Raw genomic sequence first — 14,923 nt, 5'->3', positions numbered from 1 at the left:
CTCCCCACACAGAATTAGCAGCTACAATGTCCAAGCAAGGCTGTAATTGTTTTTACAGTCAGGGCCATCTCTACCTGAGGGTGTAAGGGGTGCAGGGCACCCGGATGCTGAATTCCGGGGGGCGCCAGGCGCCCGCCGCTGAAGCCACCTAAGCTCTTAACCGCGGCAGTCGATCGTGGTCAATTGTTGGGTCATTTCCGTTTTCTTTTGTGGAAAAGTTGCAGAATCAATGTATCTGGTGGCACACCCTAGTGGTATCTTGCATTTTCGCATGACCACAAAAACTGAAGATGGAGCTATCGCTGCCGCTTTTTATTTTTTCATGTTAGCAGTTTTCGATTTTTCCCTCCTTAAAACCTCAACAACTTTGACCTGCTCCCCCAAATTGGGGGCAGTGGGTGGACCTTTGCACCCCAGTGGCACATATGCTAAAGACGGCCCTGTTTACAGTGGCCCTACCCTAACCACTTTGGGTATTCCCAGTAAGCGGTATCACCATCAAACAAAGCCCACAGGGTCTACCTAATGTGTTTGCAATGAGCATTCATTCATTCATTCATTCATTCATTCTAGTTTTCCTTTCAGTCTCATAGCAGTGTAGGAAATAAAAGTTGTTGAGCTTTTTTTCGAAAATCAAAGTTGTTGAGCTTCTCTTGAGAAATCAAGGGTAAAAATACCCTGTAAATAGGATATTGTGAGGGACAAGCTTCGGCTTGGGGGGCAGAACCTCAGTTGAGTACTTTCAATGCTTTTCAATAATATTTGTAGGTGGGGGGCAGCGCTGATTTATATATCTGAAAAGTATAAAGGAATTTATTTTTTAAAAAATAGTTTTGGTCAATGCAATACTAAAATGAAAGTGACTAATTTTGTTTTAGTTATGCATTAATTAAAACAAAACACTTCTCTTATTGCTAAGACTCAGCCTTCCCTCTGTTGTGCAATGACTTACACACTAGTCCCAAATGCTCGGAATATTTGCCCATTGACCCCAAGATATCTAAGGGCAATTTCAGATGTCGGTTTGACAGTTTGTCTGCTGAATGCCAGTAAAAAGCTAAGAGCTTATCTTTCTCCTGCCTGCTGAATCCCTCACGTGCGTGCATTATAAGCCTGCTGAACTCAAGTGGCCTTACTTCTGAATAGGCATATATAGGATTGCACTGTAAGGCGGCCCTTCTCTCCCTTTCCTGGGAGTAAGTCCCGTTGGACTCAGTAAGACTTACTTCTGAGTAGAAATACTTGAACACGCGTTTGCTTTTAAAAAAATTGTGGGTCTGACTTTTGAGTAGACATGCGTGAGATTGCGCCCCCGTCCGCGCCCGCGAGATTGAGCCAACGCCTCCGATGTGCGGCATCTTTCCATCCTACGCAAGCTAATTTTGGGGGAAATCCCCCACCCCCCGGGATTTCCACGGGGCCCTTTCTGCCTGAGGCTGCGCCGCGGCCCCCGTCGCCCATTCCTTCCTCCGCACACGAGGTGGCGCTTCGAGGCCCCGTCTGGCAGCCGTCGGGCTGGGCTGGGAGGCGACGCAGCCGAAGCGCCGCGCTTGCGCTCAGGAGCGGCGGCGTGGGCGGAGAGGCGGCTTCAGAGGCTAAAGGTCCTCAGAGCGAGTAGCGGCGGTGGCAGCAGCAGCAGCAGCAGGAGGAGCAGCAGCAGCAGCAGCAGCGGCCGCGGGAGCCTTCGCTTTGTCGCCAAGATGCCGGCTGTGTCGAAGGGGGACGGGATGCGCGGGCTGGCCGTCTTCATCTCCGACATCAGGAACTGTAAGCGCGGCAGCCCCGGACGAGGAGGAACGGGGGGGGGGGTCCCCCGTTGCGCCGGTAGTGGGGAGAGGAAAGGGAGGTCACTTGGGCAGGGGCCGTTAGCTATGGGGAGGAGTGGGGAGGTATCTGGGGGGCCGGGGCTGCCTCTGTCGGGCGGGGCTCCCGGGGGACTCCCCGGCTCGCCCGAGTCTTGCAATGACTTGCGGTTCCTTTTCCTAGGAAAGGGCTGCTCGGCTCAGTATTGCGGAAGGCGGAGGGGGGGGGGGTGGAGAGCGGCGTTCCTTCTCCGTAGGGCTGGGGCGGCGTGAACTCGGATTCCTCCCGCAAGGAGGGGCCCTGTTTACAAGGCTTGTGGACGTGTGTGTGTGGAGGGGTGGGGGGAGATGAGGGCATGCCTGTCAGGCAGGGTTGCATTTGGATCCTTTGCAGAAGAGAGTGAAGGGGCTTGTTTGCATGTGATCGCGTGGCTATCAGGATGGGGGGATGGGGGGAGGAATTGTGGGGGTCAAGATCCTGGATCCCCTTCTCCCTTAAAATGATCTAGTTGGCTGGCTGGCTGGCTCTCTCGCACGCTCACGGAAATCCCTAGTTGTCGTTTCTGAAATAGCCTTAGAGCTATGGTGGTGCTAATCCTGTATATTTTGATTTGGAAATCTGGGCTGGGCTGAATCAGTCTCGCCGGTCGGCTGCCTTTATAAAAGGTGTAGAGAGCCAGGCTATGTGCCCGTTCACATCCTGAAAAATGGGTCCCAAGGAAAGGTGCAAATGGTTCCTAATTTGGGTGGAGAGAAAGCAATGAGAGGCGAGGAAAGAAATGCACTGGGACCAGTAGGATGGAGGTAAACATGAGTATTGGAAGCGAAAAAGGCAGCTGGTGTAGGAAAGGAAGTATTCCCCCCCCCCCTTTCTGGGAAGTCTGTGTATGAACCAGGAAACTTACTCCAGTATTATGAATATGCCTGTTAGTGGTGTCTTGTGTGCAGGAAAGCACAAAGCAGTAGGGCAGGTACAGTAAGAGAAGCTTTGGCTTCTCTAGTTCCAGCTCTTGTCAAAAATGTGGGTTTTTAAAAAAGCCGTCTCCCTAAAAATGGCCTCTAGCACCACACACTAGAATCTCTTGCTTTTTAAATCACTTACAATATGTATGTGCTGAAAACGTGTACTGAATAGCTTTCACTGGCCTACTGAAATGTGATCCATTTTAGAATAACCAAATGTAGCTGAGTTGGCCTGCCCCCAAACACATTTGTTGCCTAAATGACTGTTTTAATTCCAAAACAATAACAGTTGGAATGGCACAGGCTGAATTGCATGCATTTAGAAGGCAAGTTAGTTAAATTGGTACAGTTTCTGTGTCTAGATAAGCCTGCAGTCATCTGAGGTTTTTGCAAATTCCCCGCTGCGTCCTAATCTTCTTTTGGCAGTGTGGCCACTGTCTTCAGGAGATACTTAAGAGCAAAGCTGGAGAGGCCTGTCTAAACTGGTGAACTGGCCAGTGTTAATCTTAAGAACAGTTTCAAGAATACTAATGGCCTTGTGTAGGTATGCCAGCACACACTCCACAGATACAGTATTTCCAACTTTGAGGAGAAAATTCTGAATGTTGCCTGTCAGAGATTACTGATGCTGCACAAATCTGTGTATAAATATTATTGTTACTAGAAAGAAGTTACCTGGCTCCAGGTAAAGATAAAGGTAAAGGGACCCCTGACCATTAGGTCCAGTTGTGACCAACTCTGGGGTTGCGGCGCTCATCTCGCTTTATTGGCCAAGGGAGCCGGCGTACAGCTTCCAGGTCATGTGGCCAGCATGACTAAGCCGCTTCTGGCGAACCAGAGCAGCGCACGGAATCGCCGTTTACCTTCCCGCCCGAGTGGTACCTATTTATCTACTTGCACTTTGACGTGCTTTCGAACTGCTAGGTTGGCAGGAGCAGGGATCAAGCAATGGGAGCTTACCCCGTAGCGGGGATTCAAACTGCCAAGCTTCTGATCGGCAGGCCCTAGGCTCTGTGGTTTAATCCACAGTGCCACCCGCATCCAGGTACCTTAGAGTTATCTTTTAGTAACCTGGACAAAAAGGGATGATTTGATTCCTAGGGTGCTTCAAGAGAAGGCAGTTCCTCCATTAACCTAAGGCCAAATCAGGATGTACAACATGAAGTTATCTCAAAGTAGTAGTACTTCTAGCACAGGAGTGTCACATAATGATGCCTAGCTATGTACTACTAGTTGATTTATTATTATTAGGGCAGTTCACAAGATTAAAAAGTAAATAAATCCTTGTATTCCACTTATATTAGCTGTTGCTGTAACAGAGTTTGCCACAGCTTCCATTTGACTGTGGGTATTAGGCACACTGAATCAACATACCCATCACCTGCAGAAAATAAAAATACTAATGTTGCTGTGGGAAATCACTGTTCAAAAGTGACCTTTTAGTCACTGAGCATATTGATGTTGGTTATGCTCTAGTGCTAGAGTACAATTGAGAGCTATTGCCCAAATACCCAGTTTGAAGAAGCTTGTCTGCCCAGCCTGATACACGGCTTAGCTGCATTTTCATTTGTCAGTGCAGTTCTTGTTATACCTATTTGGAAGAAATTCCTCTTGACCTGCAGATGTAACAGACATAGTAAGACTTCAGTGAAACTTCCTTGTATATTTTGTGTGTATGTGTTGAGAAAATTGTCTCTTATCCTGCATACTAAGTGGAAATATATTGAGCTATTGGAATAAAATTATCAAAATGCTTATGTTGCCAACATGAATTCTTCATGTACAGGAGTTTTTTTTTTCCTGAGGGGGATTACTTGAAGAAATGTTTCATAATGCTATAGTAAAGCTCATCTTCTGGGATCCATGTCCTGTGTTCTGTATTTTGAAGGCAGAGGGGAAGAGGCAGTGTTGAGTCAGACCACTGGATCGGCATTAAATTTTGACTTTATGAAGATCTGATGGTCTGACTCACCACTGCCTGTCAAATTGCAGCAGCAGGACATGAATCCAATATGATTAGCTCAGCTGTAAGATTCCTTCATGCCCCCAAACATATAAAAATAAAAGCTTAGAAGTTTATAGTAACCCAATCCTTTAAGCAGAACATTTAAAATGCACATTTCAGATACTTAATGCCTGGGGAGGGAAAGTGTCAAATTGGTTGTGTCTCCCATCTTCTGTATTGATTTAAAATATCCTTTAGATCACAACAAAAATCACACTGCACCTATGTGATGGGAAGCAGTAAAAATAATAACCTGCAGTGATTATAAACTGGGAGAGGACAAATTTTTGTGGGCTTTTATTTTTAAATACAGTGGTACCTCGGGTTAAGAACTTAATTCATTCTTGAGGTCTGTTCTTAACCTGAAACTGTTCTTAACCTGAAGCACCACTTTAGCTAATGGGGCCTCCCGCTGCCGCTGCGCTGCCGCTGCACGATTTCTGTTCTCATCCTGAAGCAAAGTTCTTAACCCAAGGTACTATTTCTGGGTTCGCGGAGTCTGTAACCTGAAGCGCCTGTAACCCGAACATCTGAACATACCGTATTTTTCGCTCTGTAGGGTGCACCAGACCATAGGGCGCACCTAGGTTTTTTTTTGGGGGGGGGAATAAAGAAAAAAAATATTTCCCCCCCGAGCCCCAAAGAAGCCAAGACAGCGAGCGGGATGGATCCCGCTCGCTGTCTTGGCTTCGTTTTTAGCCGCGTTTTTAGCCCGAGCTTCCCCCGACCCCAGCCCCCAGAACGGTCTGGGACCGGTGGCGAGGTTGCGCGCAACCTTGCCTTCGCTCCCGGAGCTTGCTGCTATCCGCAAGTCTTCGGAGCCCGGCGGGAACTCCCGCCGGGCTCCGCAGGCTTGCGGGTAGCTGCCCGAAACCCGGGGCGTGCAGTGCCGCTTTCCCCGGGCTTCGGGCTGCAAGCACCTATACCTTTCTCCTACTGAACCTGGTTCTTCATTTCTGTTCCTGCTAGTCAACTTCAATAGCTATATTGTAATCCACTCATTCCTGAAGTTCCTGAGGCCCTGCTCCAAGCATCCCTTCTAAATCGAATTGCTACAGGAGAGGACATTCTTGGTAGTGATGCCCTGGTTTTATATTTGCCTCCCCAGAGGGATTCACCTGGTGCTATCTTGATGGTCTTCTCAATGCTAGGTCAAGGCCTTTTTATCCACAGAGTCTTTTCCTCTGGAAAGGATACTTGTAATTGATGTGCAGCATGTTCCAAGCTCTTGCTTCATGCCTTTGTGGAATATATAACCAATATACTAAGTAAAGTATCTCTATTAAATCTAGATGTTATTAATGATATTAAAAATGTGTAATATGCTGTGGCTTGCGATTAATACTGCAGTCCAATGTGGTGATGGGCATAATATAAAAGAGGGGGGAAATGTGTGTTTTAAACAGAAAACGGCTTTTTCTTGTGTTGCTTTGACTTTCAGTTCAGCTAATTTCAGCAACACGGATGGGTTTTGCAAGCGGAAAACAAACCACTCCATGTACTCAGTGATGTGTTTATATAATCAAGGATTTGGTGGCTGACGTCCTGAAATGATATCCCCTGTTGATCAAGACACACAATTAATTCCACATTGTTCCATACACACTTCTTTGTCACTGCGGGCACCTTCTGCACACCATAATTAAGCACTTCCAGCTGACTGCAGAGAAGGCTGGCAATGCTTGTTTGTAACATCTGAGGCTCTGCTATGTCTGTGGCGAATTCTGAATTATCTTCCTGCCTTTTTACCTGACATAACAGGGTAACTATTGCTTATGCAGTAGACATCTATCATAGGGCACGATGATGGTTAGAGGAGGAGCTGAAGGCAGCTGTATAGTGTTTCCAGCTTTGGGTGGTATAAAACTATTGGGAACTAATAATTTTACACCTGTCTTGGGCCTCTGAATATCCCTAAAAGGGTAGGTAAAGTAACCTTGTTAAAACTTGACGGCATTACCTTGCCTTTCTGTTAATGGTGCTCGTACAGAGTGGGGCAGCAGTTGTTCTCAGTAGGAAGTCTGGGAATATTCCAAAGAAACCATATTCAGAACCCAACTTTTTTTCTAAACACTGTAGTACCTGAAGTTGCAGCACTCACTAGGCACCACTGCTTATGATGTCCTCCCTTAGAGACATCTCTGTAAGGCTCCCATGATGCATTGGCAGGTCCAATCCAGCTTTTGTGAGTAATTGATACAAATTGATAAAGGATTAGAATAATATGCACTGATCTCCCACTCCCTACAAGAACTCTAGTAGGTGCATTCTGGGCCAGTTGACTTTTTCCAGGTTGGCCTTAAGTAGCCCTACACAGATTGCATCTTGGTAATCTGCACCAAAGGGCACAGATGTCTAGGGCCTAGGTCCAACCTCTCCAAATCAGAGCACAGTTGGCAAATCGGCTGAAGTTGTAAAATGTATGTTTGACACTTTGATTTCTGTCTGTTCCTGCTTTGCCCACAGTGTTTCTGAATGTTGAGTATGGGGAGAGAAAGCTGTATGGTTTTATCTGCCTGTCAGTGAAAAAGGCATGCCTCTGCAAAACCTGTTTGTTGAAGTGCTCTACCCTTGTGGCCCATGCAAATAAGAGAGTAGCACAAGAATAACTTCGCTGATGTGCTGTTGGTTAAAGTGCGTCTTCCTCAAAGTTGCCTCCATCTGAGGAAGAGAGGGGAACTAGCCCCATTGTATATCGGGGTGTGTGTGTGTGGAGAGAGTCTCTTCCTTTAAATTCCTGGGAGTTTACCTTAGTGAAGACCTGACTTGGAAAAACAATATAACTCAGATGGTTAGGAAGGCCCAACAGAGACTCCATTTTCTCAGGGTCCTGCGAAAGAACAATGTTAAACAACAATTGATTACCTCCTTCTACTGGTCCAGAATAGAAAGTGTCCTCTCATATTGTATCACAGTGTGGTACGTTGGCTTGACAGCCACGAACAGAAAGTATTTACAGAGGGTGGTGAACACAACTCATGATATCATGGGCTGTTCCCTGAGCCCACTAGATGACATCGCAAGGGATTGTTGCCTTAGGAGAGCAAGAAAAATTCCCAGGGACGATTCACACCCCGGCCAGCACCTCTTTAATCTTCTACCCTCGCGCAGGAGATAAAGAAGTATAATCAGTCATACCAACAGGCTAAAAAACAGTTTCTATCCGTGGGCTCTTAGGCTGCTGAACGGAAAATAATATAGTGCAACTGACTTTTGGGGTTGGTGTGTTGTGTGACAAGTACACAGAGTGCAATGAGACTGAGTGTTTGTGTGGGGAGGAGGGAGGCTCAGTTAATTTCATTGTACACAGGTTGTACATTGACAATAAAGGTATTATTATTATTATTATTATCTGTAGAAAACTCAAATCAAATAGCCCCCTTCCATAATTTGTATGTATGTATACTTGGGCTCTCTGTGCATACTTCCCTTCTCCTTTTCTATACTTTGTTTGATTCTTGCAGTGGCTGTACTTGGAAATGGCCATGGCTGGAGATAGAAATCAGATGACCCCCATGCAAACTCTTCAAGGCATAGTGCTGTAAAGTTCCAAGTGGAGCCATCATCAGTACTGATGTCATTAAAACAAAACACTTGGTCCAATCCAAGGCCCTGTATTTATGTATTTTGTGTGGGACAATAATGCAATGAATATGACTTATTCCTCTCAGGTAGCCATGTCAATTTTGTACAATTCCTTACTGCAAGCTTCGGTAAATTGCCTTCTTGAGCATTTGCAGCTTCCTTGCTGGAGAAGGAGCTCCCCAAAGTGCTGATTGGTTATGCTAAAGCAGGCATGGCCAAACTTGGCCCTCCAGATGTATTGGGACTACAATTCCCATCATCCCTGACCACTGGTTCTGTTAGCTAGGGATGATGGGAGTTGTAGTCCTAAAACATCTGGAGGGCCAAGTTTGGCCATGCCTGCACCTAAAGCAAACAAGGCCTGCCGGAACATAAGTATTGTTCAATGTCACTATGTTAAAAATTAAATTAAAAAGTTGGTGGTAGGGTGATGGTGGCAAGCAACATTCTTAGTTGTCCAGCGAATTGTTAGAAAACACAAAAGGCAGAAACGCTATCCCTCGATGAAAGATGTGGCTGCCGGGAGTCGGGAGGATGGTATAAGATTAGTACAAAATAGTTTTTCAGTTTTCCTCTTCCATCTTGATTTAAAGGTATACATGGCAAAAGATGAAAGGAGGAGGGACGGCCTTTTTCTTACTCCTAAGGAGGTACTTCAATGCACATCTCTTTATAGATTTTTTTGGGGGGCGGGGGAAGCAATATAAAGCCTGTCACTTTAAATCTGCTCCTGAGGAATTGGGATACTTTGATTGGGTGTAGTCTGTCCAAATAAGCCTCCTCCTTGATTCAAATGGAATGTAGGTGATGTTTCTATTCCCACTTTCCTGAAAGTAAGTACCGTTGAACTCTGACTGTATAGTGTTGTACTGTCAAATGCTTTAATTTTGCTGGATTGCTTCTGAAATTGTATGTTGCTGCTATCTTCATTGCAGTTGTTTGTTTGTTTGTTTTGTTTCTAAGTTGCCTCAAGTTTTGGAGGAGTGAGGTATAAATGGAATCCTGCAGTTAGGCGATCCAGTGATGTGTTAACAAAGTTCTGCAATGGGGTATTCTGCCCTATCTTTGTACTGCATTTAGTTGTGTCTCCTTGAAAAGCAGCTCCTGAGATTATGGGACAAGGGAGAATTGGCAGAAATGGAGGGGTGGCTTTTGGTCAAGCAAGAAACTCTCTGGATCCCAGACGTAATGTATTCAAGTTGAAAAGCAACACGATGAATACTTCCTCTCTTTTTACAGTAAAAAGAGTGGTGTTATAAGTCATTGGCTACTATTGAAAATGGTCATTATCTAGCTATGTGAAGGCTTGATTCCCCTGCCCTTTTGCAGTTGATCGTATTTGCACTACTGAGTTGCCAAATTCTTTTGGAGGGGCATGTATGTGGTTGTAGACTGTCAAGTATTTTGTTCTATATCAGCTACTTTGCTTATTTCTGATCTTGCATCTACATCCTTATTAAATAGGCCACCTTAGAAATGGTAATTAAATCAAACTTTGTGTGTACGTACAACCGAAAGATTTTTACTTGACTGGCAACTGTGTGATATGTTTAAGTAAATGTGTTTTGTCAAGTAGTATTACCATAAACATGGATGTTGCTCCAGAAAGGTATCTTCCTTTCCTCTCCTCTACTCTCAAATTATATTCTCTTTGAGGCAGCCAAAGCAACAACAGTCAATGACTGCTTTCAGTGTATTTCTCCCTGCCTTGCTCCATTAAAAAGCAATTTTAATAAAGTAAGTTTGTGGCTAAAATGGGTAGCTCAGTAAATGAGGCATTTTGGATATATGGAAAACATAGATTATGCACCAGTTTATCACTATTGAGCAATCGGGACTCACAGACAGCTGGTTTTGAAGACGACTGGCTCTGGGTGGCTGAGGACTTCATGGCTGCCATGATGACCATGGGGTTGTCCCAACAAGTCACTGGCCCAACCCATGTGGCAGGCCACATACAGACAGGACTTTGTATCCTTAACTGGGTAGGAAGAGAAGAATATGAAAGTGGGGAATATTGACACTTGTCCCTTGTCATGGTTGAATCATGTCCTGTTGAGATTTTGACTTTCAGCACCTTTCCCCCTCTACAGAGGCAGGAGACCTATTAGGATAGTCCACTGTCAGGGTGATAGAGCCAATGGGTTTCCAGACAGCTTTGGGGGATTTTCCAGCTGATCTGACTGGTGTTCCTGTTGAAGTTCTGGCTGACCTCTGGAACATGGGAATGGCTGTTGACACAATGTTCCTGAGCTCCCTCTTCCATTTTGTGGAGCCTACTTGGCTCCCTGATATATTCCAGAGCTTAGGGCGAGGAAACAAGCTGGGAGGTGGTTCAAATGTGATTTGAAGAAAACTCTGTTCAAATGCAATCAAACATTACTGAGGGCTCATCACTGAGCCTTCTAGTGGCAGTGGAGGCAGCAAAGAAGGCATACTTTGCTTCCTTCATTGTATCCTCATTGTGCCATGTGGTGCAGCTTTTCTGGGGAGTGTGGGGCCTCTTACAGTCTGGCCTGAAGGAGGTGGCAGAACTGATGGTATCTCACTGTGACTTGTTTGCAAAGTGTTTTGAGAATAAAATTGCTTGCGTCCACCAGGATCTTGATTCCATTACTACAGCAAATGAACCTCAAGGGGTGTTTAGAGCACTGTCTAGTCCTGTTGCGTTGGATGTGTTTTAGTTGGTAAGGCTTGAAGATGTGAACAAGGTGCTTGGATCTGTCTGGATGACAACTTGCATTCTGGACCCTTGCCCCTCTTGGCTCATAAAAACTACCATAGAAGGGACAGCTGGTTGGGTCAGGGAGGTGATTAATGCCTCCCTGCAAGAAAGGGTGGTTCTTGGCTGCTTGAAGGAGGTCGTAGTAAAACCACTCCTCAAGAAATCCTCTCTGGATCCAGAAAATCTAAGGAACTACTGGTCAATGGTCAATTTCCCCTTTTGGAGCAAGGTTCTTGAGTGGGTGGACCAGATCCAGGGACTCTTGGAGGAACCTGATTTTGTAGGTCTGTTTCAGTTGGGGTTTAGGCCGAGTTTTGGCACAGAAACTGCTTTTGTAGCCCTTGTATGATGATGTCTGTTAGGAGAGACACAGGGGAAATGTGCCCCTGTTCATTCCCCTTGACCTCTCAGCGGCTTTCAATACCATCAACCATGGTATCCTTATGGAGCACCAAATCCTTTATGGTGATTCTGGTCCTGCTTGTATGGTTGTTTCCGCAGGGTGATGCTTGGAGAGTGCTCTTCTGCCCCCATGGAGCCTTCAATGTCAGGTTCCTCAGGATTTGATTTTATCCTCTATGCTGTTTAACATGTACATAAAGCTGCTGAGTGGGATTATCTGTAATTTTGGAGTACATTGTCAGCAATTTACTGATGACACACAGCTCTACTTCTCCTTTATATCTGCTGGTGTGGCAGTGAATGTGCTGGACTGCTGTCTTGCCTTGGTAATGGACTGAATGAGAGCCAACCAACTGAAATTCAATATAGATAAGACTGAGGTGCTGTTAGTGGGTGATTCCCTGCTTAAGGTTCAGGTGGCCTCAGTGGTGCAGAGTGCCTTCCATCAGCTTTGGCTGGTGGCCCAGCTGCGTCCTTCTCTGGACAGGGACAGCCTAACTTCTGTTGTCAAACAGCTCAGGACCACAATACCTCAAGAGCTGCCTCACCCCAGATGAACCAACCTGGAACCTGTGATCATCATTTGAGACCCTTCTTCATTTGTCTCTTTGTGAGAGGTCTGGAGGGTGACAACATACCAAGAATGGGCCTTTTCTGTGGTGGCTCCCTGTTTGTGGAATGCTCTCCCCAGGGAGGCTCACCTTAGGTGCTAGCTGAAAATGTTTCTCTATAACTAGGCCTTTTGACTAATTAACTTTCTATGCCCTTTTAAATGGGAGGTTGGATATTGGTTTGTTTTTGTTTTACTATGTATTTTGTGTTCTCTTTTTGTATTTTTATGTTATGAACCGCCCTGTGCTCTCTGGATGAAGGGTGGTTTACAAATTTAATAAAGAATAATATAAATGAAAATAGTGTGTTTTGGAAGAAACCTATGGTGTGTAAGAAAAATAGCTATAGTGACATGATGGAAGGACAAAACACTTCATACAAGTAAGCAATGCCTTAAAATATGGTAAAAAGGATAAATGGTACTTGGTAAGAATAGAGAATACACATAATATCATAAACTTGTACAGAACCGGGTTTTCTTTATCCAGTATTGGAGAGCAGAGCGCTTTGTAGGATTGATGCAACCATACTATTCGGTAGAGTTTGGGAACATTTTAACTAAATACCCTCCGCTAGTGAGCTAATTCTAGCTCTAAATGCATCATGGTTTTGCTTTGATCTTGTTTGATCGGATGCTACCCTTGACCTGGTACGAAGGGCAGCAAAACTAAATATTTATACTGGGGAAGCCATTTAGTCAGCATTCTCTTCTTGTTAGGTTGATCTCCTGAAGTGGATTGACTTAGCTTTTCTTAAACCCTCTTGCTAGACTTGGCCTGAACTCTGGCAGTTTTGTTGTTGCCTCTCATTTCTGAATGGGGAGTCACTAAACAGTTTTGCAGTGTTTTATAACTAGCACAAACTGTGGCTTGTTGTGGCTTTTGCCATGTTATAACTGGTTTGTTATTTTTATATTTTTCATTTCTGCTATTTAATTTTCATTTAGAAGAAAACACTAAAGTGGCATTCAGCATATTAAAACAATACAACATTTTATTTATATTAAATACTTATAGACCACAGAGTGGCTGGGGAAACACAACCAGATGGCCAGGGAATAATAATAATAATAGCATTACTAGGTAACATAGCAATAAAATATTGCAAATAAAAGCATTCACCCCCCCCAAAGGAATAAGATACTGTTAATCTGTCTGGGAAACCCTGTTACAAATAGGAGTTTTTGGCAACCTCTCTTGGGCAACCGACCCTGCTCTTATCTCCTGAATAAACCTCTGAGCATTTAGGAATTTTCTGGATTCCAAAAGTCTCCAGCAGTAAGCCAACCAAATAGTCATCCCACCCCACCTGGCATCCCTGCAGAGTTTTCTTCCCAAACCTCCCTAGGAAGTGGTCTGATCATGACAATTGTTTTACACAACCCCGCTGTATTCAGACCACACCCCTCATCCTCTGAGGCAAAGACCAAATCCCTGTTACGTCCTGCTCTGTGTGTTGGGCCAGTGACCAGCTGAGACAGCCCCGTGGAGTGAGGGCTGGGTGGGCAAAGCTAACTCATATCAACTCTGCCCAGTTTACCCACTCAGATCTCAGTAATGCACGCCAGACCAGTTCCCTCATCCCCAAGTCGTGGAGGAGTGAGATCCTAATATGGACCAACCTGGAATTCAGTAACAGAACCACCAGTGTAGGGGAGCACAGTGGAATCTGCTCTTGGGAACGGGGTTGGAGAAGGGAACAAGGCACAAACCATTGAAATTCCGCCTTCCACAATCACCCACCCCTACACTGTTTCCATATTTCCCTCTGCTTGATATCACTGAAATAGGGATTCCCCCCCCCCCTTGCCCAAATGTAGCCTCCCTATCATGCATTCTATCAGACTCACCACTAGAATGATGAATAAACAGCAAGAACACCGGGCATTGGTACTGTCAGGAAACACTGGAGTTTTCATATGCCAACAGACACGCCACTCTAAGCAAGTGACATTGATGGGAACTGTGCATGTGTGTTGTGGTGTTTGTGGACAATCTGGAAAGGTGGGCTTGTATATGACACTGATTTTTCAGTTGTGTTCTGGGCCACTAAGTGACCCAGAACAGTACCAGCAGCCAGCTCTGTGAACAGCTTTTGCCTTCCCAGGGGCCTGTGGTCTTAAAAATAGCTTTCCCCCTCCAAGACTTGGTTGAACATATCATTTGAAGTTAATTGTGCAAAAAAGAGAACCCTCCAAGGGCAAGTGCATTTTTTGAAAAAGGAGAGAGGGAAGTATAGCTCCACTGTAAACCTGGTAGCTTTATTTTTTATTTTATTTTTTTTGTCCTGCAGCCTTGCTGATTTAGGCTTGAACACTGAATTTTGGCTGAACTGAGCTGTCATGAATTTCTCCACACTTATTAGCTTGTTGTTAAAAAGGGATTGGCCATCTGTAACAAAAACAAGAGGAAGCTCTGTGGTGCAGTAATCTGCAGGGAGCACATCACAAAGATAATCCTCTGCTGCTGAGAACAAATAAGGCAAAATAAACCACAAAGGCGTGAGGGAATGACTTGTCGATCAGACTTCGGAGAATGTTATTTCTAAAATTAACGAAGTAGGCTTGAATAAATAAGAAAGTTGGGGTTATCACTTGTGTACTACGTGAATTGGAATGGGAGGAAGTGCTGTGTTTAATAGCTGCAAGAGCCAGACGGTTGGAAGGACGTGCTTTTTTCTGTTTTGTGCTTCTTTGTGTGTGCATGCAGTGACTGGTTTGTGCTATGAAGCATTGCCAAAAGGACTTTAAAGTGGGTGGGAAGAAACCTTCTCGCAAAACCTTTCCCATGAAGGTGATTCTCAGGGATGGGATGCAACTGTTTGGCCCCT

General features: G+C 45.0%; 1 protein-coding gene across 4 annotated transcripts in view; it reads left to right on the top strand.

Annotated features, from left to right (window-relative positions):
• Positions 1-1,566: 1,566 nt before the first annotated feature.
• AP2A2 (adaptor related protein complex 2 subunit alpha 2) overlaps positions 1,567-14,923 on the top strand; it is a 59,426-nt gene continuing 46,069 nt past the window's right edge. For 2 of the 4 annotated variants that reach the window (XM_079985360.1, XM_079985359.1), the window contains exon 1: positions 1,567-1,767. In XM_079985360.1, coding sequence (XP_079841486.1) covers positions 1,701-1,767 — 67 coding nt within the window. In that variant the 5' untranslated portion in view covers positions 1,567-1,700. The remainder of the gene's footprint in view (positions 1,768-14,923) is intronic. The other 2 variants (XM_079985362.1, XM_079985361.1) reach the window with 1 other exon arrangement.

The sequence above is a fragment of the Podarcis cretensis genome (assembly GCF_951804945.1).
Source record: "Podarcis cretensis genome assembly, chromosome: 1".
In the NCBI taxonomy this organism is placed as follows: domain Eukaryota; kingdom Metazoa; phylum Chordata; class Lepidosauria; order Squamata; family Lacertidae; genus Podarcis; species Podarcis cretensis.
The sequence above is the reverse complement of the archived record's forward strand: the minus strand, read 5'-3'. Positions and strand labels throughout refer to the sequence as shown.